The 23,572-nt window shown below is 31.2% G+C and overlaps 2 protein-coding genes across 5 annotated transcripts; one reads left to right on the forward strand and one right to left on the reverse strand.

The window, feature by feature from the left end:
• Nucleotides 1-702: 702 nt before the first annotated feature.
• On the reverse strand, nucleotides 703-2,910 carry LOC122511133. 4 transcript variants are annotated; one of them, XR_006302492.1, is made up of 5 exons: nucleotides 2,415-2,910; nucleotides 1,977-2,241; nucleotides 1,789-1,863; nucleotides 984-1,701; nucleotides 703-722 (listed from the first exon to the last, which is right to left on the reverse strand). XR_006302492.1 is itself a non-coding variant. In XM_043626198.1 (4 exons), exons 1-4 carry the CDS (start codon nucleotides 2,735-2,737, stop codon nucleotides 1,654-1,656), a joined length of 711 nt encoding a protein of 236 aa, XP_043482133.1. In that variant the 5' UTR covers nucleotides 2,738-2,910; the 3' UTR covers nucleotides 943-1,653. The 4 variants fall into 4 exon arrangements, 1 of the variants encoding a protein (XP_043482133.1); XR_006302493.1 differs by lacking the exon at nucleotides 703-722 and having other exon boundaries at nucleotides 943-1,271; nucleotides 1,504-1,701; XR_006302491.1 differs by lacking the exon at nucleotides 703-722 and having other exon boundaries at nucleotides 943-1,308; nucleotides 1,504-1,701.
• Nucleotides 2,911-3,554: 644 nt separating this feature from the next.
• LOC122511134 lies at nucleotides 3,555-6,332 on the forward strand. The gene is made up of 5 exons (XM_043626199.1): nucleotides 3,555-3,934; nucleotides 4,078-4,449; nucleotides 4,736-5,063; nucleotides 5,357-5,501; nucleotides 5,666-6,332. Exons 2-5 carry the CDS (start codon nucleotides 4,267-4,269, stop codon nucleotides 5,754-5,756), a joined length of 747 nt encoding a protein of 248 aa, XP_043482134.1. The 5' UTR covers nucleotides 3,555-3,934; nucleotides 4,078-4,266; the 3' UTR covers nucleotides 5,757-6,332.
• The last annotated feature ends 17,240 nt before the right edge of the window (nucleotides 6,333-23,572 follow it).

Genomic DNA, 23,572 nt, shown 5'->3' on the forward strand with positions numbered 1-23,572 from the left:
TTTCCGTTCGAAAGATAATGAATTTTAACTGTTTTCACAATTTAACTTTTCGCCCCAGTCTCCCCTAACAAGTAATAAGTATTTCACTTATTACAATTAGTAAGAATACACTTGTTTGTACACACTACACAGCAAAATTATATTTAGTACGTTACCTAGTAGTGGATATGTTAAATTTCCATCTCTTTGTTCTGAGCATGAATTTGAAGGTTCTGTGATTTCGCCAGGTAAAAGAGCACGTAGATTTTCTGACACAGATTCTATATTTTTTATATGTTTATCAATAAATATATTTATTATTTAGTACTAATTAAAAATAATTCTATAAATTATTTATATATAATGAGTAAAAACCTGGTGTATTTTCATTCTTTTTCAACAATGAAGAATCAGATAACAACTTGTTCTCTTCATTATCAATTCCTAAAACATTTTAAAAATAATTATAAAAATAAAATTTTGATTTGATTTATAACTTTACGACGGTTATTGTTGCTTACTCATTTGAAACAATAGATTTTGGTAAGCCAGACGCCGATTACAATTTATGACATTCAGTAAAAAATTCTTTAATGTCAAGTGTTTTACTATCAGTTTCTCTTGACATTCGATTATATGCGAATCTAGGGTCCATTTTAACATTTTACTTTGCTTTAATTTTTTTCCATCTTTCACTTTAGTTAATTTTTTATCTTCGCGTTTCATTAATTTTACAATTATTTCTGAGAAACAATAAAGTCAATTTACGTAAAAAATAAAATTTTTTTAAGTTTTCAAACTTAAAAATATATTATTAGTTAATTCGTGAATTATGTTAGGTAGATTAGAATTTAACTAAATAAAGTTTAAGCAAATGAAAATTCTGTTAAGTGAAAAGTCGATTACGTAGCTGTTTTTTTAAATTGAAAGTGTTACTTAACATTAACCTTCAGAACACAAAGAAATAAATTTATAAGTTTCAATAGATAATGAAACCAACTCACTGATTAATTTTAAAATATCAGGGTCTGACACTTGACTTATTGATGAAAGTAAATAAGTAAAAAATGTTGCTTCGAATGGATCCATTTTCTGGTTGCAATGGAAAGAGTTGACTGATTCTGCCAATTGTGTCCAATTCGTTCTTAAGTATGTCATATATGAATTCACCAGTGGTTCTTGAAGTGCTATTTTATCAGCCTCAGTTTGAATAATATGAATTCCATCTTCAAAATGTGATAATGGGAGTAGTGGTAGTCCTAATGCCATCCACAAAACACTTATGCAATTATCTGGAATTTTCAGTGATTTCCACTCAGCCAATAATTCCTATTATATGAGTAAAAATTAAAAAAAGAAAAAATACTAAATAATAATATAAATAATATAATGCGATCTGAACATTGAACAAAGATATTCAAATTCAAATTTTTAATCCAAGTTTGTAATTAAAAGGGTTGTAAGTTTCCTGCAAATTTGCATTAATCTGAAAAATGCAGTACTTTTTAAACAATTAATTATTACTATTATATAATGATGCCAAGTTCCTTGAAGAATTGATTCTTTCAAATTTTGATGAATAGCATTTACAGAGTTTTCTTTAAAACCGCATTTGATTTGCTCAACTTTCAACGATGGTATTAATTCTCTAATTTTACACCAAACCGCATCATATTATTGTAAACTCCTATCAGACATCAAAATCCATATTGGCGTATAAATCTTCGAAATTAAATTTACATAAAATTAAAATTAAATAACTGCATCAGTAGGGCAAAGAATTAAATATTAAATTTTTAATTTATTCACCGGATCTATTTTGCTCTCATTTTTTTTCACACTCACAGTGTAAAGATGCGAAAAATCATGTTTCATGGAAGGAAGCTGCAAGATTTAATTAATTATAATTTGTATTTCAAATTTTATATTAATTTTTTTAAAATTTTATTTAATAATTTACTTTGTTTTTTTAAATATTTAAGTAATTTAAATCTTACACGAATCGAGTCTTCAATGTATCCAGTGGAAAATGTGTTTTCTCGCAAAAATGTACTCATTAGATTAGACATAAATATCGTTGCACACGATTCACCCACAGTTATAGTTTCTTGGTAATAACCTTTTAAAAAAATATTATTTTCTAAACTCTCTGCAAAGCCTTCCATTGTTTCCGGAATTTGTCCCGCATTTATATTTCTTTTCCTGCTCATCATAGTTTTGACTGATTCAAAATTAACCAATTTCTTTATTTCTTCTAATTGGCTGCGTAAAGAAAATTACTAATTAATATTTAAATTCAATTAAAATTTTTAATTAAATTAAATTAAAAAAAGTTTTATAAATAAAATTATTTCATAATAAGTAAAATAAAATAATCGAAATTTAAAATTTGTTATTGCATATTTCAACTTTAATTAATAATTAATTTTGCTCACTCTTCGAGAACTTGATCGTAAATAGATCGCAAAGGTAAAGACGTGTTTTCAGCCATGAGTAACATTTTTTCTTTCAATCGACACAAAGTTGCTCCATGAGCTACTGGTTTATCAATATGACATCCGAAAAATTTTACTTCCTTAGTACTTTCATCTTCTTCTGCTGTAGCAGTACAGGAAGTACTTGCCCGTGTTGCACATCGATAAATGATTTTCTCCTTTTTATTTTTGTCTGATTCTTCCTTGCTTTTCATTTTATGATAAAAGAACCCATCAGCGAAATATTTTGAAGTCCCTTTTCTTTCACCATTTAACTCTTCCATTTCTCAATTTTCCAATAAAGCGCACAGTATATTTGTAATATAATAATATTACAAATTGTCGTGATGATTTGACAACTTGTGTTTATATGTGAATATAGTAATATACAAATTGAAAATAATAAAACAATAGACAGTGTGAATATCAGCATTTCACATTATTTATTCTTATATCAAATTAATACCAGTATTTTTTTGAATATATTACAAAATAAGAAGAGAAATACAATTTTTTTAAATTTGTATCTATAAGAATAAGGTAAAATTATTGAATTACAAATTACAAAATGTTTTGTAAAATTTATTATTATCATTATCATTTTTATTAAAGACAAATGGAAAAGGAAGAAGGTGAACGCAAGAATTCATCAAAATACTTTTATCGTGGTTTCTATTATCATAAAAAATCGAAAAAGAATGACGATACATCAGAATTTTCTACCTTTCGCTGTGTCAATTATGATACTTACGGTTGTCTTGGTACAACAAAGGAAAATAATGAATCCAAATTAGTAGAAATTACAAAAGGTCACAATCACGAAGCAGATGTAAATGCGCAAAAAGTATCAAAATTAAAAAATGTAATTTTAAAAGAAAGCGAAAACACTCCTTTGAAACCAAAAAACTTGTTCAATTCCATTGTTTCTAAGTAAGTTTTTCAATTTTAGTAAATTTTTTTCTGATATTATAAATATATAATATATAATATATTATATTATAATAATATAATATAATAATAATAATATATTATATAATATATTATATATATATTATATATATATATTATAATATATATAATATATTATATAATATATTATATTATTATTTCTTGTTTTATAATATATGAGAAAAAGCGTGCATCAAAATGTACAGTAAATTTTCGAAAGATTTTCTAAAAGCGCATTATTTTCGAATTCGTTAATGTATAGACAACCACCGGAAATTGGATCATCCTTAAATTTTAATTCTATGAGATCCTCGATATTTCGTAGAAGTGAAAATAAATTACCAAATATTCCAAAATACTTGACAGATTTTGAGAATGTGTTAAAAAATAATTTCGAACCGACTAAAAGCTTGTTTCGTGGCATTGTCGAAGTAAACGATGGATCGGCAGCTGCAATATTTGGATCGGATTTAATGATATCGTTATTAAATTCGTGTGACACAAAGAAAGTTGATATCGATGCAACTTTTTCGGTAAAAATATATAACAAAACAATTAATCTAAATAATATTATTTAATATATATTAATTTATTAATATATCTTAAATGTAAATATTATATTCTATATATTAAAAAAATTAAAATTTACATTTATTATTGTAATAATGAATTATAGGTTTCTCCACGTCAAATGTCAATTTATCAATTATACACTGTTCATATCCAAAATCGGGGTACAGTGAGTATATATGAAAATAAACCAACATTTTTAAACAAATTAATAAAATGTTTATTTAAATATAATTATACTGTCAATATCAATATTTTTTAAATTTTTTAGAATTTTTGTTCATTATGGGTTTTAATGACACGAAAAACCTTACTGTTATACACTGCCGTATGGAAAAAGATTTTGAATCTAGCTCCCAAATTGAAAGAGAATTTGATAGAAATCATGTCAGATTTCGAGACCGCTATACAAAAGTCAATAACCAACAGCATTTCAAAGGAGATCACAGTTAAAGCATGCTGGTTTCATTTCTGCCAGGTTATAATTATTCTGCATACATAAATCATTTAAATCATTTTTATATTTTTTTAGGTTAAAAAAAAGTTTTATTGATTACTTTTTTTTAAAAGTAACAAATGTATTTTTTCCATTTGTTAATTTAATTGTTTTAAGAAAATTTAACACTCAGTTTTCGATACGAAAGATTTCATTGACAATACCAAATCTCTTTCCATCAGAAACAATGAGATAATTTTATTGTTTTGAAAATTGTAATAATATTTTATAACATGAAATTATTCTAAAATTATAAATTATTATTTAGGCATTGTTAAGGTATTGGAAAAAACTAGGTTTAATTCGTAAAAAGGCTCCAAAAACTGTACTATGGATGGTGATGAACCTTGCGTTAGCACCTGATACTCGATTTTCAGAAGGTTTAGAATTGATAGAAAAAGTATGCAAGGATGATATACAAAATTTCAAAGATATTAAAACCTTTCTCGATTATGTCAAGAATCAGTGGATTCCTCTAGCATCTGTGCTATGTGTTTGTGATTGTAGCCAAAGAACAAACAATGCAGTAGAATCATTTCATAAAAACGCATTTGACGAATTAGGAGGCAATCATCCGCATATGTATGCTTTCTTAAGTAAGTTCTGAGTTATTTATAGACAAAAAGAAATAATCGAAAATTTTTCAGTGATTTAAATGTATTGTTTATTATTATTTAGTATTCGTATAGACTTCATATTGTACGAAAGTTTTTTTAAAATATCCAATGAAAATTCAAAACAGCAGTGGGGATATAATTATTTCTATTCGTATATTACTATAAGCATTCAAAATTAAAAAATTTAAGTTATGTTATACAATATAAAAAAATAATTAAAATAAAATCACAACTTACAAATCAAACAAATCATTATTAATAAATGATAATAGCAAAAATGGCGGCCTACATTGCTTCCGAAGATTTACAGTACTTAAGAGTTTTGAAAGGTTATTCCATTAGACGTAGAGAGTCGAAAACTTCTATTACCAACGACGCTCATATTCTTTATTGTCAAAAAGAATTGATTGATAAAAAGTAAGGAAACTAAAGAATTTTTTTTACATCCTATCATTACAATATTACTAACATAACTAACGTTATTATTATTATAATTATTATTATTATTATTATCATTATTAATATTATAATAACTTACCTTATTATTTATGTAATTAATATATTTTGATTATTAAATATAGAATTGATTTAGAAGAGTTTTTGAAAACAGTCGTTACACGTGAACATCAAAATCAATTAAAAGACTTGCTAGAAATTACTGGTATGCGATAAAAAGTTAAACCTATTTAAATATTGATAAAATTGTGATAATTTAATATAAAATATTTAATATTTCTAATATTGAAACGCTTGTTGAAAAAATATAACAAATTTTACGCATTATCAAAAAGTTTTTGAGGAGTTTCATATAATCACAATATGTATTTCAAAACGTATTAAAAAGATTGGAAATTTTGTATTACACAATTTAAAGACAAAATCACATATCACATTCTGAGGGGATAGGGAATCAAGCAATTTGTGACACGAATAAGAAAAAATGGCGTTAATGTACATACTAGAGTGTGAAAAGGGGTAGAGAGGGTAAAAAATGGTCAAAAATAGTGTGACGTAATATTTGGATAGCCCTTAAAGTATTTATATAAAACTAAAAAACTTTTTGATGCTGTAAATTGTAAAAACATAAAAAGTTAAAATACAATAAATTTATAGAATTATCAGCAACATTAGAAAAGGATATTGAGCCTACAACAACAAGAAAACGAAAACCAACAGAGAAAAAACAAAAAGACTTGAAGCCATCCTCAAAAAAAAGAGCGCCACGAGTTTAAAACACAAATATTTAATTCAACACGTTATCTTTAATGTTCAGTCATTTTTGACGAATAAAAAATTATTCCATATTTCGCAATGTAACAAATATAATTTCATACAATAAAAGTTTATACATACAAATTAAAATAGTCTTTATAATGTTGTGTCAAAAAGATTTGAATTGGTCTTTAAAGATTTGAAATCTTGAAAAATTATATTGTTGTATTGTCGGTCTTTGAACATTCGGTTCATGAAGATTCAAAATATTAAAATCTATATTAATGTACAGTCGGTCCATGAAGATTCGAAATTTTGAAAAATTATATTGTTGTAGAGTCGGTCTTTGTACAGTCGGTCCATGAAGATTCGAAATTTTGAAAAATTATATTGTTGTAGAGTCGGTCTTTGTACAGTCGGTCCATGAAGATTCGAAATTTTGAAAAATTATATTGTTGTAGAGTCGGTCTTTGTACAGTCGGTCCACAAAGATTCGAAATTTTGAAAAATTATATTGTTGTATAGTCGGTCTTTGTACAGTCGGTCCATGAAGATTCGAAATTTTGAAAAATTATATTGTTGTAGAGTCGGTCTTTGTACAGTCGGTCCACGAAGATTCGAAATTTTGAAAAATTATATTGTTGTAGAGTCGGTCTTTGTACAGTCGGTCCATGAAGATTCGAAATTTTGAAAAATTATATTGTTGTAGAGTCGGTCTTTGTACAGTCGGTCCATGAAGATTCGAAATTTTGAAAAATTATATTGTTGTAGAGTCGGTCTTTGTACAGTCGGTCCACGAAGATTCGAAATTTTGAAAAATTATATTGTTGTAGAGTCGGTCTTTGTACAGTCGGTCCACGAAGATTCGAAATTTTGAAAAACTATATTGTTGTAGAGTCGGTCTTTGTACAGTCGGTCCATGATGATTCGAAATTTTGAAAAATTATATTGTTGTAGAGTCGGTCTTTGTACAGTCGGTCCATGAAGATTCGAAATTTTGAAAAATTATATTGTTGTAGAGTCGGTCTTTGTACAGTCGGTCCATGAAGATTTGAAATTTTGAAAAATTATATTGTTGTAGAGTCGGTCTTTGTACAGTCGGTCCACGAAGATTCGAAATTTTGAAAAATTATATTGTTGTAGAGTCGGTCTTTGTACAGTCGGTCCACGAAGATTCGAAATTTTGAAAAACTATATTGTTGTAGAGTCGGTCTTTGTACAGTCGGTCCATGATGATTCGAAATTTTGAAAAATTATATTGTTGTAGAGTCGGTCTTTGTACAGTCGGTCCATGAAGATTCGAAATTTTGAAAAATTATATTGTTGTAGAGTCGGTCTTTGTACAGTCGGTCCATGAAGATTCGAAATTTTGAAAAATTATATTGTTGTATAGTCGGTCTTTGTACAGTCGGTCCATGAAGATTCGAAATTTTGAAAAATTATATTGTTGTAGAGTCGGTCTTTGTACAGTCGGTCCATGAAGATTCGAAATTTTGAAAAATTATATTGTTGTAGAGTCGGTCTTTGTACAGTCGGTCCATAAAGATTCAAAAGATTAAAAATTTCTAAAGATTATATTGTTGTACAGTCGGTCTTTGTACAGTTGGTCCATGAAAATTTAAAATATTAAAAAATTATATAGGTGTAGAGTCGGTCTTTGTACAATCGATCCATGAAGTGTCGGTCAGTTGAATATTTAATTTCTTTAGAGTTGAATACCTTGTAATCAGTTACTTTTTGTATAATCGGTCTATAGGTAATAATTATTATTGGCGAATTTTACTTTGTACAATAGGAAATGTACAGTCAGTCTTTGTTTAATTGGAAAAGGTGGAATTGAAGCCCTGCCATCATGTGCCATCCAAAGGAGTCCTTTCCGAAAAGACCGAAACATTGATATAAAAGATAGAAGGGTTTAACTGATTTAATTCTGATACTCTTCCATTAAAATTGCCACCCATAATGATTAGAATGGCAGTAAATTTAGAAGAAATATTATCCATAAAACAATTAAAATTGTCTAAAAATCTGATTATATCATCAACAGGGGACAAGTAAACCAAACCTAAAATAAACATATCATTAGTTAAGCGTGACCTCACTTTCACAAAAATTTGATTGACAGTATTAAATAACACAGAGATAAAAAAGATTTTAGGGTTAAAATAATTAATAGTCCTCCTCTTGCTCTACCACGCTTGTGGATTTTTGTAACTGGCACCTGAATGAAGTCATGAAGATTTGTGTTCAATGAAGGGATCCGTTCACCCTCATTCCATGTTTCGCAGATACAAAAAATGTCCTGTGATCTGGAGATGTGGTAAATATCCGATAGATTGCCAATTCCATGAATATTCCAAAACAGAACCTTACTTGAGATGAAGTAATTTTAACCAAGGCTTTGAAAAGAAAATATGGAATCACCTGTTCGTTGCTACTTTACCTCATCACATTTTTGTTTTTTTAGCAGAAAGTGAAGAGGCTGGCGGTGGGAAGTTATTTTCCAGTGAAGGTGAGTTAAAAGATAAGTATTTGCTGATAGGGTTGGGAACCGATTGCGATTCATCACCTCCAGTTTTAGATCTTCCTCTGTTTCTTCTCAGCTCCGAATTCTTCAGCTCAGCCACCTTAGGGATTTTTTCATATTTCAGAGAGTCTTTCCTCTTTTGCTCTTTCCCAGAATTGATTACCGATTGGCTAGGGTCTTTATTTGTATGTGAATTATTGTCTGAGTACTTCACAATTTTTATTTCATTCTTAGAAATTATCCCTCTAATGCCCGATTTTCTTAACCCTCACAGGCTCGACTTCAATTTTTGAAATGCGCGCACAAGGTGGGTCCGAGGGACCCGGATGTTTCAATGCAATAAAAAATAAAATTTAATAGCAGAGTGCTTCATATTTTCTATATTTAATACAATTTTAATGATATAATTGCATAAAAAATTTTAAATATTAAAAAGTAATCAAGTTATAACAAAAATTTGTTTAATAAAATTAATGAGTCATTTTGAATAAATCGAACTACATACTTATCAAGCAAGATTTTTCTAGTTTGTATTTTTTGTTCTATTAAATTTACCGATGTATCAAGCATATGTTATCACTTATTATAGCAGTTGTTGATAAAAATACCATAAATAAATCCAATATTGCATAAAAATTGCAAATCAAAAAATTTTTTTTCATTACATGGGTCCCTCGGACCCGGCTTGAGCCCTTACGTATGTTCGACTGAGAAGGTAATTTACCAGAGTATTTTATAAATAAAAAATTGTTTATACTGATGAAAAATGTGTGTTTTTACGTCCCCAAGCCTAATGTGAAGTTGATTTTCCAATAATATTTTCTTAACCGGAGGTAGATCAAAAAATCTTTCCTCCGGGTCCGAGGGACCTGGCTCGAGCCCGTGAGGGTTAATTCACTTAATTGTAACACCAGCTGTCGTCGTTGTTTTCTATCTTCTTCAGAAAGGTCATTTGATATAAATAGGTTTCTCTCTTTCAATTTTTTCAGTTTAGTAAAAAGCATTTTAACCCATCTTACTGCAATGAATTTTATTAAAACAGGTCGATTACCCTTGATTATGCCAAGACGGAAGGCATCAGCAATGTCCAAGTCCGGGATATTAATGTCAACATCTCTAAAGAGTTGAGATATTGTTTATACTCCTGCCCTATTGGCCTTACGCACTTCGACAAGAGTCCCCGAGAAATACTTTTTTGGATTAAGCATAACCATTCTACATATGAAAATTCTATATATTAACCTAATTTTGCGTCTACAGCCGACTTTATTAGGAGTACTCGCATTACGCCTGGACCACCCGTCAATGGGTTTTCTCGCCAGAGAAGAGGGAAACTGTAGAAAACCTCTCTGAGTACAACCGGTTTATCGACAGTCGAGTTCTAATGGTGTGTACCGGACAATAATCGACGGTGCACATCATTATACCTCGACGTCAAACCTCCCGCTCAGATTGTCTCACGTGCCGGAAAAATACCAAGCCAAGTGGGCGCGAATCAAGGATACTTATACCCTTGGCCCTTAAACGACCACCAACGCCAGGCACTTATCCGACTGAGCCAATCTGTCGGTCAAAGAGTTGAGATATTGTTTCCAATAGGTTTGCATTTACTACATCCGAGTCTTCCAATTTAAAAAGAATAATGTTCTTGGCTTGATGGGAATCATATAAACCTGACACACCTTTCTCTATAATAGCTAATCTTCCTTCATTGTCAGCTTCATTGTCTTTAATATTTACCAGAATCTCATTAGTCTCTTGTATTTTCTGTCTTAAGTCTGAGTGCGAAGCAGATAGGTCGTTAATTAATGAAAAGAGATGATTCCATCTCTCTTCGTTTACACTTGTTGACATATTAGAAAACAAAGGTATAGTGACTCACAGAATTATACAATAAAGACAGTACTTACAGAAATTTCGAAAAGAATATTTTAAAATAAACCAACAATCCATATTAAATGTTGCAACCGCTAATTGCAATAGGGGAATTTAGTAAACTTGCACTTTTTTTAAATGCACGATATCACTGATAGAAATCCAGTAGAGGTGTGCAAAAAGCTCGAATAGCATGGTCGAGCTCGAGCCGGGCACGATACTCGAGCCAGGCTCGAGTTTTAGTTACTCAAAAATATTTGAGTACTCAAAAAATTCAAGTGCTCAAAATTATTTTAGGTTTAATACTGCACGTGTTTATTTTAGGTTTAATACTGCACGTGTCGGATGGAATTTGGTTCAAGTTTGGATTGATTCTGCTCAGCTCTGCTAAAAAAACGAAAAGCTTGAAATACTCGATCGAGCTTTTTGCACAACTCTAAAATCCAGTCATAAATATAAAAAGATAAAGTAACGTGACTAAACACAAACTCTTGTTGTTGTTATAAAACAAACCAGATAAAACAGTAACTATAACACCATCAAAAAATAAAATAAACAGCACCAAACAAAGTACTATGGTATAAAACACTATTAAAAACTATAGTTCTTACAACACCATGTAACCAAAAATTCACATATTGATTTGAATTGCGAGAGAAAGAAAACGTGACTTTCCTCGACGACAGCCCAAGCGAAACTCCACAATTCAGTATTTGGCGGAACTAAATATGTTATTATTTCAACCAAATATTTTACTTATCCGAAGTACTAAAAAGTATTGAATCTAGAATATTATGTTCTTAAGCGAAATAATAAAGTATTGTCTGGAGAATTCATGTTTCTCGAATCGAATCATTTTATTTATTTGCTTTGAATCTTTTTTTATTTAACACAATGCCGGTATTCTTGATCCAAGAAAATATTTTTCTTCAAATGCATTTGATATCCATGGATATGCAACTTAAATATCAGTTTTTGAAAACTGTCCATTGAGGCTAGGATGGCATAGTGGTAGCGTGACGGCTTCTGGTGCGCGCAACCCGGCTTCAATTCCTCCGACCGTGGAAAATTTTCTTTCAAGGTATATTTGTTGTATATGTGTTAAGTATTAATTAAATGTAAATATATATGTAAAGTAACAATTATTTAATTATTTAAATAAAAAATATAAATGTTGATAGATGTTTGATGATTTAAATTAAAAATTTTGAATATAATTTTTTTCTCAAAAATGTTAAAAATAATTCTAAAATGTTATTATTTTTGTATGTATTTGAATTTTTGGTAATATGAATTTGAAAATATTGAAAGCATTGAATTTTAAAAATTTAGAAGCTAATTTTCATAATTTTTATTGATTTTCATTTTTAAATTTAAAATTTTTAAATTTTTAAATTTAAATTAGAATTATTGCAAGTTAAGATTTTTGTACGTTTTAATTTTAATTACTTAAATTTCTTTATTGTTTTTTAAATAAATTATTACTACTTTTTATTTTAATTTGTGAGTGATTCTTTGAGTTAATTCCCTGTTTTTGTTTGGCGTTATTGTTTCTCGAAATTTGTTGGAGATTTGGAGACGCTGTCGTTACGAGTTTCAAAGAAACAGTTAAGGTTTGCCTATTGTCCAAGGAATCTGGAGATCGATGCATCGCGATTTTAATTCTCAGCAGTTCCCCCCTTTAATGAGATATTGTTGAATATTGTGTTTTTCTGTTAATTAGAGTTTTCGAGATTATAGTGATTGAATTTCGGGTTATCGATGCAATAGTTTATATTGAGTAAATTATAAATAACTATTAAAATCCCTGTTACAAATTGGCGCCCAAAGTGGGGCCACGCTAAGATCTCCGGTTTTTTTAAAAAATAGTGACCGAGTAGTCCTGTTTTGTGTCCAGAGGATTTGTGATAAAGAAATTATAATTTTTGTCTGGTGTGATTTGTGACCGATTTAGAGACCAAAGAGGCCAGCCCTTGAGTGCGGATTGTATCCGTAATTATTCCCTTCCATACAGAACATTGACTTTCCTCTAATAATAATTTTTAGTGTTCTTTTTTTGTGTCATTGAAAAATAGAAATTATTTGAGAAAGTTGATGTGAATTCCTAAAAATGAGTTGGGCGTCGTCAAGAGTTAATTTGTCGACCAACGGTTTTCAAGTCCGCACGGAGACGCGGTAGTTTTGGCGGGTCGCGGTTTTGGCGGTAGAGCGGAGTCAGGTGAACGAGCTGACAGTGTGTAGCACGCGTTTGTAAATAATCACAAACCGGCGTGTCATTGACGTTCGAAAATATCCGCTTTTTCTTTCAGACAAAATTATTTTTTTTGAGAGTATTATTTTCGTGATTTTGAGTTGGATTTTGTGTATTTTGTATGTCTTATTTTTGGTCCCGTTATTTTAGTGTCTGTGTGAGGGTTTAGCGACCATTAAATGACATACCCCATTTTTTATGTTGTTTTTATTAAGACCAATTAACCAGCTCGATTGATTACCGCGGCGAGCAAACTAGAGTTGTGTTATGAGAGATTGAACTTGTTTTTATTTTCGAGTAGAGATCTAGTCGATGTTCAGAGAATTTCGGACTCTTCGGAAAGTTTAAAAGACCAAATTTAATTTTTGGAGAGTGACCGAATTAATTTTTGGTATAGGGACCGATACGACTGTAGTTGAAATGCCCAACAGTGATTTATTAGAGAGTAGTGTGGGTATGGGCCCAGTTGAGAAGGCGTTAGTTGTGACCTCTGTAGCGATTACTTTTTCGCCCATGACTACTATGTCGAGTGGGTTTTCGACTTCATGTCCGACCAGAACTACATGGTCTTTAACGAGTATGGGTATTTCGTCACCTTGTTGTGTGCCTAGTTCGTGGAGTTTAAGCCCTGGTGCGGCCAGGATGTCTTTTGCGCCGGTCCACACGACTAGTGATGGTCAGGATGTTGTATTCTTGGAGAATGAGACCCGTAGTCCTAATGTACACTCTTTTCTGTGTCCGGGGGGGAATCCGGGTAGTGGATGATAATTCCTTGAGACCCTTTAACACCCCATTAGATGTGTCTAGGGGAGCAGTGCCTAAAGTTTTGAATAGACGAAATGCAGAACAGTCTTTTGACCAAGTTGGGCCTGCCCAGCGCCGAGTTAGTTTTGTTCGTTTGCTCTGGAATAATCAAACTTTTGTTGGGGAGCCTGCAAAAAGAGGTAATTGGCGGAGAGATTTAGACCATCCCCCCGAAGCCAGTTTGCGAGTGAATTTGCACAAGAACTGAATGATAGGGTGTATTCTTGGCCCTATCAGGGCTCCTCGACGAAATTTGATTCGAATATCAATGCCGGAGAAGAAATGAATTTTAGTCCTCAGGAGTCAATATCTAGCCTAGAAAACGAAACAAGCCCGACCCAATATTGCCCTTTCCTAGGTCGCAGTTCGGGATTAGGGTTTACATTGGTTAAATTATTGAAGGATTGGGATATTCGTTTTTCTGCTGATGACAAAGAAGATCCGGAGGAATTTCTAGACCGAGTGAATGATTGTAAAAATTCTAATCTTAGTAGTGACCTGGAATTATTGCGTGTAATACCTAGTGTCTTACGACGATCGGCGAGTCAATGGTATCGGTACGTCAAGCCTGACATTAGGTCGTGGGGACAATTCCAGAGATTATTTAAGCGTGAATTTTTAGAGACTGTAGACGATGAGGATGTCTATGATGAGTTTAAGGCCCGTACCCAGGCTAAGGGTGAAAATATTACAGATTACTTGTTGAGTTTGTGTTCTATTGCTCAACACTTTCGTAATCCTATGACGGATGGTGAAATATTGCGTATTGCTTTTCGTGTGTTAAATCCGGAAAACAGGCGTTATGTTTCGTCCTTTAGTGTCAATAGTGTCCAAGATTTAGAGAAAATTCTTAGGAATTTTAAGAAAATCAAAGAAATTGACAGACTCTACGTTCTGCCCCCATCCAGAGACAAAATGATTTTTTCCATGACAGCACCCAGGTCCAATATATGAGTGTGGTAGTGAGACGTAAGTTAGTACGTTTAGAGACTAGAGGGAAGAAGAGCTCGAAAATTTTAAATAGTTCAAAATAGTAAAATTAGAGTATCATGGCACCAAACGGGCCATGAGAGAGAATAAGCATTAGTGGTGTAAACGCTGTATATTCAGAGATACCGTGCGTGGTGTTGAGTATAGCGAGAGGGGAAGTGCGTAAGGTACAGAGTGCTGAGTCGAGTGGGGGATATTTAATGGGTACCCTGCAGTCAACCTTGTATCAAGTCGAGTGAAGAAAGAGTTTGTTTCTGAGAGAAATGTGTGCCAACGATACTTACACTCATTTTTATAATGATACGAAATTAGAGACCAATGTGGTTCCTGTGTTTTACCGGAACCAAAGGTAGTAGAATTTAGGGAGGGGGTATGCAGTGGTTGCATGTAGCCCTGAATCCCAAGGGAAAATTAACGGTAGAAGTGAAGGAAATGAGTATTTTCTTGAGTTTTTTTTTCTTATTGTGACTGACCATATTTTGCCCTTTTCTAACCCTGGTGGTAAAATTTCGACAGTAAGACTTCGTTTGGTGGAAGACTTGAGGGAAATTTCTGTTGGTAGTTGTACAGAAAGCCCCATCACTAATGAGGAGAAACTCAGTGAGGGTGATGATCAAGTTTTATTGAGTTAATTTCTGGGAAGAAATTTTTGAGTTGTAGGGATTTTCACTCTAATTTTATTGAGATAATTCGAGTGAGATCACAAACTCTATTACTGTGTGTTTGAAATTGTGTATCTTGTGTGTCCTTTTCTTTTGTTTTTACGATTAGCGACCAGACCTTTGAGTTGTTTAGAGACAATAGTGAACACGTGAGTTTGAAAAAGAACCAGCGGTAGTTTTTTTTTTTTTATTGCATCCGAAGTTTTGGAATTGAAAGAATGAGAAGAGTTGTTGTGTTAGAGACCTTGTATTACGAATTTTTAATTTAAGAGAGATTAAAACAAATTTGTATTTAAGAAGATTACTTGTTGCATAACTAAGTTTCTTCAGAACGAATTAGTGACCATAGATTGCCCCCAGCCGAGCACATGCACTAGTTGCATTCAAGCCATGCAATTTCTGTTTTGTTCAGATGATTTTGTTATCGGCAATATTATGTGAAATAATATTGGCCTAGGGAGGGGGTTTGTAACGAAGTAAATCGTTACTTGTATTAGCAAATTTTCGTTCTGAGCCAAGTGCTATAGTTAGTGACTTTGTCTCCGTCTTTTCTATCGTTCCGTCGCATTTTTCCCAATTTTGGTATAGTCCGTTGGTCAGCGTCTTGTGTCTATCTCACCTAGTTCCCCTTCCCTGTTTGATTTCTCGTCTGTTTGATAAGAGGGAGATGTCACATGGCTTAAAGAGACCCTTACCCTTCTTTCTAATAGGTATCGTTGAAAGTTCGACAAGGAAGGACTCATAGGAAAAATCATGAGGTGTGATAAGGAAGGAGTTTTCCCAAATTCGCTGCTGGTTTCCAGAAAAGCCACGGATCGGAGGAACACTCGTCGCCTAGATATCAATCGAGCTGGTTGAGTTTTGAAGTTGTTATTGGTCTGAATTTGTAATTTCGTGTGTGCGAAAATCAAAGATATTTGAAAGTAGAATTATTGCAAGTTAAGATTTTTGTACGTTTTAATTTTAATTACTTAAATTTCTTTATTGTTTTTTAAATAAATTATTACTACTTTTTATTTTAATTTGTGAGTGATTCTTGGAGTTAATTCCCTGTTTTTGTTTGGCGTTATTGTTTCTCGAAATTTGTTGGAGATTTGGAGACGCTGTCGTTACGAGTTTTCAAAGAAACAGTTAAGGTTTGCCTATTGTCCAAGGAATCTAGAGATCGATGCATCGCGATTTTAATTCTCAGGTGTTCCCCCCTTTAATGAGATATTGTTGAATATTGTGTTTTTCTGTTAATTAGAGTTTTCGAGATTATAAATTGAATACCAAATTGGTGATTGAATTTCGGATTATCGATGCAATAGTTTAAATTGAGTAAATTATAAATAATTATTAAAATCCCCGTTACAAATCTAAAAAGTCGCAATTTTTGAAAATTTCATTTAATAATAATGTCAAAATGTTGAAATAACTTTTACGTCCGAGTTTATTTTATTAAATTAATAGGTAAAATAACTTTTTACACGAATACATTCGGACAAGTGTTTTTTTAATATAAAAAATGCTCCAACGTTTCGAAATCAATACGATTTCCTCATCAGGGAGTCTACAAAATAATACAAAAAACAAAAAAATAAAATGAAAATACGAAGACATTAAATAATAATTTATAAACATTAAACATTAAATAAAAGAACAAAAAGGAAATACACGAAGACTAAAATAATATATAAAACAAAAATTAAAAAATTAAAAATTAACAAAAAATAAAACAATAATTAAAATGAACATAAAAGACACTATAAAGAAAACAATAAAAATATCTTACCAATAAAATGTTTTACATTACATGTCAAAATAATTAAAAGATTTTAATCCGAAAATTGGAATGTAACATTTGGAGTTAGTAACTGAAATTTATAAAAAATATTAATTATTAAAAATGTTAATGTTAATGGGAATTTAAGTTAATTAGTAAATAAAAAGTTAAATAAAAATAAAATAAAAAGGGATAATTGAATTAACAGATAAAAAATATATAAAAGAATCATAAATAAACAATTATAGTAAAATAAAAACAATATTAACAATATGATTAGAAATAAAAATTAGAAATAATTAGAAATAAAATTTAAAAAAACATACCAAGGAAACGTACTTCATTGTTAAAAACAATCAAATAAATAAATAATAAAAATAATAATGTCAAAATGAGTTTTAATTAATTTAAAAATTAATTTATTAATGATGATTAATAATATTATATAATAATTTTAAATAATTTAACTAAATATAATTTTATTATTTGAATTAATTGAATTAATTAAAGCACATTTTGACATTATTAATTGTAAACATTTCTAGAAATTCATTTTCATAAATTAAAACTGAAATATGTGAAGACTCAATTTTCTTTTATACATGTTATAATTAATTATTAATTCAAAATATTTTAAAATACAATTTAGTAATAGAAAATGAATTATGACGGTTTGTCAGTCTCACACTTTGTTAAATCTTATTAAAAAAATAATTTATTGATTTAAATAATACGTTATTGATTTTAACTAATTGATTCAGTCATTTCTTCTCACTATTTCAATCAGTAGTAGTTATATCACTCGTTGAATTATTAGTAACATTTCACTGATTCACAGTCGCTATTTTCCAGCTATTTGAATCAGTCAAATTTCACTGATTCAAATTTAGAGAGTTAATTATCATTTCTATTGACAATTATATGAACAATAATCAAATTTGTTTTGCATTTGTAAACATTTTCGACAATTTTTAAATTAAAAATGTTTAGGGTAATGTCACCTTGAGTGGACCGCCCAAGCATTTTTTCTAAAAAATTCTTTATGAAAGCAAATTAATCGGAGGTTTCTATTCCAAGCTTTAGTTTAGATCCCTAGATAAGTGTTAAAATACCATAATAGCTTTGATTTTTATATTTGGAAAAAATAATTGACTTTAAAAAAAGCTAATTTTTAAGGAATGAAAAAAGTGTAACCTTGAGTGGACCACTACTAGAAAATTGTAAAAGTTATTCTAAATTTTTTAATGTATTTAATATTTCTAATATATTGAAACAAAATTTATACTTATGCAGCTTCAGACCATGTATGTGTCCCAATGTTTACAAGTGAAACTATTTTTAATAATTTTGTCACATATCACATCAATATCACAAAAAAATTAATAAAGAACATAAAACATATTAATGTTGATAATGTATATGATCTTGGGAAGGTAAGATTTAAATAAAAATTCAAAAGTATGTCGTTAAAAGAGCGACGTTTCGTTGGCTAGGGTTTGCCAACCTTATCAGGCTAAAATTTATTAAATAGATAGGTTACACTTCAGTATTTTTTTGTAAAGGTCTAAAAGCACTATTTCTATAAATTAACAATAATGATATACCTAAATTTTGTTAGAACATCGAACACATGCTAACACGTCAAAGATTAAAATTTCGTCAAAATATAATAAAAAATCATTCCACACTTATAAGAATAAAATTTGAAATAGAGAGAAGACATTCTCAAACAGCGATTCACTGTCAACTGAAAAGAAATTTATTCATTTTACAAAGTCAAACCAGCAAACACGTGAGAGAAGTCAATGAACCAAAACATAAACACATTCTTAAATGAGGTACACGTTATATTGATTTTATTATTTACTTTATGGACACGAGTCCATACGTCTAAGTATAGGAAAGAATGTTTTGTTTAAGGTGAAGATTAGGGTGTCCGTTATTTCCCAAGTTAGCTATTTTCATTTGGGTATCGTCTAAATTGTTTCTTTTTGACCTAAAAACAATTCTAGAAACTAGAAAAAAATTTTACGATGCCGTTTAACCCTGCCTAAATAACAATACTTTTCCCATTTAATTAACATGGGATTTTTGCACTTTTTAGAAAATAATTTTTATTTCGTTTATAATACTCTTTGACTAACCAACAATGCTTGATTTTGCTTCTATTATGATTTCTTTAGATAGAGAAATTTTTATATTATCGCGAAAAATTTATTACACAAGTTTTAAAAAGGTCAATTTCATTTTTATTGATTTTTCTGATTATTTTGCTAAATCTACTTATTAATTAATTTTTATTAGGTATTTCATTTAAACTTTCTTGTTTTATGCATTCAATTAGACCATAACAATAATTTCAATTCATAAACTATCCAAGAATCACACAGTAGACTGAATCCATTTCAAATCAGTCATGTCGACTAACTTCATGTTGTGGAAAAATAATTGTTTTGCTTGTCATTTTTGGAGAATAATTTAATTTTCTTTCTTGGGTCTTGTAGATGGTCTTGTGCTCTTCACAATCCAGTTTGAAATTTGAAAAAATATTTAAAATGATAAAAATAGGGGATTATTTTCTGAAAATAAATAAGATCAATTTTCTCAAAAACACCACCTTTTTTGTTATCAAATTTTTACTACAAATTCTTAAAATAATTATGAACATTTCTTATGAATTTCAAGCAGGCTAAACCATTCTGTCAATCAAGAGAATTTTTTTTTAAATATTTATTTTTGCAAATTTTCAAATTGTTAAGTTGCATTTTTAAAAACAAATAAATCGTTATAACATTGTTGACGTGAAAGTTAACAATTTGTAAATTTGTAAAAATAAATATTTAAAAAAAATTCTCCTGATTGCCAGAATGGTTTAGCCCGCTTGAAAATCATGGGAAATGTTCATAATTATTTTAAGAATTTGTAGTAAAAATTGGATAATAAAAAAGGTGGTGTTTTTGAGAAAATTGATCTTATTTATTTTCAGAAAATCTTCCAGTTGTAACGGTCCAAACCTGGGTTCTTTACTATGAATAAATTACCAAGTTTAGAAATCAAGGGTCTCTTTATTTTTTTACATTTTTAAATGATAAGTGATCCTTAGTCGGTAAGGTCACTAGCCAAAATCAGTATCGTACCGGGCCAGTAGTTGATCAAGTGGTACGAACGCGGTACATAGGTGGAATACTTTCTCACAAGCAACGACTCTTTGAGAAGGTATATAAGGTGAACAGTGGATCGAGAAAGCAGCAGTCCATCCGTCCAGCGGTGCTGTTGAAACTATCAAGCCGATCGTTAAAGGTGCTTCACCGTTGAAGGTCGCCGCCAGGTTGTCATCCCGGGCGTTCCTGAAGAAGCAGCAGGTATGTAGAACGGTCTCTCTCAAGTCCGCCGCCTTAGCGTTGGGAAGGTTGTCAGATTATTCTCTCCACGTTGCTCCTAACCTAGCATCCTATCGATCCACTCTCAGCGAACGCCATCTCGGCTGTTGGAAAGAAATCCTACTTACCATGGTGAGCGCCACCTCGGCCGCCATTCCTCAAGTGTAATCCGCGAGTTGACCCTAACCGCGATCGAAATTCTTAATTAGTGCGCGAGTGCTACGACCCGCGAGTGCTTTTTTTATATTAGCGTGAGAATCCGCGAGAAGAAAACGTCTAACTCCCGAGTGTTTCCCCATGTGCATAATTATACGCGACCGTCGATAAAGAAGAAACTCCCGAGGATCGCGTCCCTTGCTGCCGTCGATACATATCCCGTTGCAATGATAAATCACATCGAGAAATCATATGTCGGTAAATCTCAGGGCCATACCTACAGCGCGTATCACACCGACTGTGGCTTATTCTTGCTAGCGCTATCCCAAGCCCAAATTTTCGTGATCTTTGCCATAATTGGCTCGATACTTAGATTCTATCCATCTTCTGCGTAACGAACTTACCTATTTAAAAATCGAATCTTCATTCCGCGATTTACCTGAAACAATTGAAAGTTTAGTTAGTTATATTTTATTTTTTACATGGTGACTTACCTGGAAAAGAGCAGGGACTTAGATGCTCACCTTTTCTCCACTTCACGCGTAGTGAATCCATTCGTTGAAAGACTAAATCTCCGCTCCGTGATTTACCTGAAACAATCGAAAGTTTAGTTAGTTTTATTTTATTTTTTACGCGGTGATCTACCTGGAAGGAAGCAGGGACTTAATCACTCACCTTCTTTCTTCATTTTACGCGCAGTGAACCCTTCCGTTAAAGACTGGATCTCCACTCCGCGACTTACCACACGCGATTCCAAGTTTAGTTAATTAACTTGTCTTTTAATTAAAAATTCCAAATTTAATTTTCATTACTAAAAAACAACCTGAAATAAAAGATTTTCGTTAGTTGATGAACTTACCTGTGAATGCGAAATACTATAACTTACCTACGTGCATATCGAACATTCTACTTGATCACTCACTCACCGAGATGAACTCTAATTAAGTGATTTATCAAAATTATCGTCCTAAGTTTATTTTATAAGTACCAGGATCGTCGCTGAGAAGATTATCCAATAAAAACAAGATTATTTTTATTAATCATCTGCGTCATTCTTTACCCCGGGTTATACTGATCATAATTTCCTTCCCATAAGGATCAAGAATAGAAACGAACCGTTACACAGTATTTTATCATTTTAAATATTTTTTCAAATTTCAAACTGGATTGTGAAGAGGACAAGACCATCTACAAGACCCATGAAAGAAAATTAAATTATACTAAAAAAATGACAAGCAAAACAATTTTTTTTCTATAACATGAAGTTAGTCGACATGCCTGATTTGAAATGTATTTAGTCTACTGTGTGATTCATGTATAGTTTATGAATTTAAATTATTGTTATGGTCCAATTAGATGCATAAAACAAGAAACTTTTAATGAAATACCAAATAAAAATTAATTAATAAGTAGATTTAGCAAAATAATCACAAAAATCAATAAAAATGAAATTGACCTTTCTAAAACTTATGTAATAAATTTTTCGCGATAATATGAAAATTTCTCTATCTCATGGTGACATGCAACTTTTCATGGCAGCCACCACAAATTTTTTTTTAGTCAAAATTATCACTTAATTAAACTAAGACAATCAATTTCAATGTCCAAAGTAGTAGAAAAAAAATAAGTTACCTTTTAAAACTTTTTTTTTTGCTTAGGGACTTTTGGAAAATCTGCCTACAGATACCTTGGACTCCGCACTCCAAAGTTATGTGGGGTTGGTATGATAAAAAAAACAAAAGGAAATATAAAAAAAAGAAAAATAAATAAATGTTATAATAAATTTAACAAACTGGCGACCTACTACCAGCCCGACCCACTAAAACCTGTAACCCTTCTTTTGGAGCCCTTTACCCTCCCTCGGAACTGTCGTAAGACTTTAGCCTTCGAGGGTGGCGCTCCAACTCTGTCGCTAATGCGACTTTCTGCTTTTCTCTGCGGTCATCCTGCGTTAATAGTTAAAAATTTAAAACTATTTCAATATAAAAGCGAAATTAACAGCACAACAATAATAAAAAAAAATGTTTAATTAAGTGTAAACAGTCGAAAGATAAAATTGCAAACGGATATATAAAAAAAAATAAAAAAAATAAACGCGTATTTAATATTAAAAACATAAAACGGAATAAATTAAAATTTTATAAGGACTAATAAATCACAAAATAAATTAATAAAAAACAAACAAAACAAATTAAAAGCTGTTTAAATTACGCTTTTTTGGCGGCCGTCGAGATCTTTCCTCGACATAACCGAGATTATGAAGTTCTCGACTTGCCGCCAATTCTCTTCTGACTGGGTCATCAGCGATACCATGTTCTCCGGTGTAACTTGACTGTTTACACCTTCGAACATGGCCCGCCTCTCCAAGTCCCATTTCTTGCATGAGAAGAGGGTGTGCTCCGCGTTGTCCTCAGGGAACTGGCAATATGCACACACCTTGTTCTCGCGTAATTTAAAGCTACACAGGTACGAGTTAATACACCCGTGACCTGTGAACGCCTGAGTCAAGTAATAGAAAACCTGACCGTGTTTCCTATTTATCCAGGTGGCGAGTGCCGGGATAAGGCGATAAGTCCATCGACCTTTTTCCTCACCATCCCATCTTTCCTGCCATCTTTCTATGAGCCTGTGCCTCGCTTCTTTGCGGATCAGGCCCTTGCTTGGTCTTATTTCCTCATCTAAGGAACTGCTTTCTTTAGAAAAGAGAAACATTTCTTCCCTTTCCCTCGCCAAAAGATCTGCTGGCGGGACACTTGCAAGGACCTGCACAGCACTCGTAGATACCGTCTTATATGCATAGATGATTCGCGTTGTTATCGATCTCTGCGCAGACAGTACCTTTTCACAGATGGTTACACATCTTTTA

This window comes from Leptopilina heterotoma, unplaced genomic scaffold, assembly GCF_015476425.1.
Source record: "Leptopilina heterotoma isolate Lh14 unplaced genomic scaffold, ASM1547642v1 Lhet_802, whole genome shotgun sequence".
Taxonomy (NCBI): Eukaryota; Metazoa; Arthropoda; class Insecta; order Hymenoptera; family Figitidae; genus Leptopilina; species Leptopilina heterotoma.

What these genes read in the sequence shown, in the direction of transcription:
- LOC122511134 (XM_043626199.1), top strand. Translation starts at nt 4,267, where the DNA reads ATGACACGAAAAACCTTACTGTTATACACTGCCGTATGGAAAAAGATT. An exon ending in GCTGGTTTCATTTCTGCCAG is followed by an intron (nt 4,450 to 4,735) that starts GTTATAATTATT and finishes ATTATTATTTAG; the next exon opens with GCATTGTTAAGGTATTGGAA. An exon ending in GCATATGTATGCTTTCTTAA is followed by an intron (nt 5,064 to 5,356) that starts GTAAGTTCTGAG and finishes AAATGATAATAG; the next exon opens with CAAAAATGGCGGCCTACATT.
- LOC122511133 (XM_043626198.1), bottom strand. Translation starts at nt 2,737, where the DNA reads ATGGAAGAGTTAAATGGTGAAAGAAAAGGGACTTCAAAATATTTCGCT. An exon ending in TACGATCAAGTTCTCGAAGA is followed by an intron (nt 2,242 to 2,414) that starts GTGAGCAAAATT and finishes TTCTTTACGCAG; the next exon opens with CCAATTAGAAGAAATAAAGA. An exon ending in ACATTGAAGACTCGATTCGT is followed by an intron (nt 1,864 to 1,976) that starts GTAAGATTTAAA and finishes TAAATCTTGCAG; the next exon opens with CTTCCTTCCATGAAACATGA.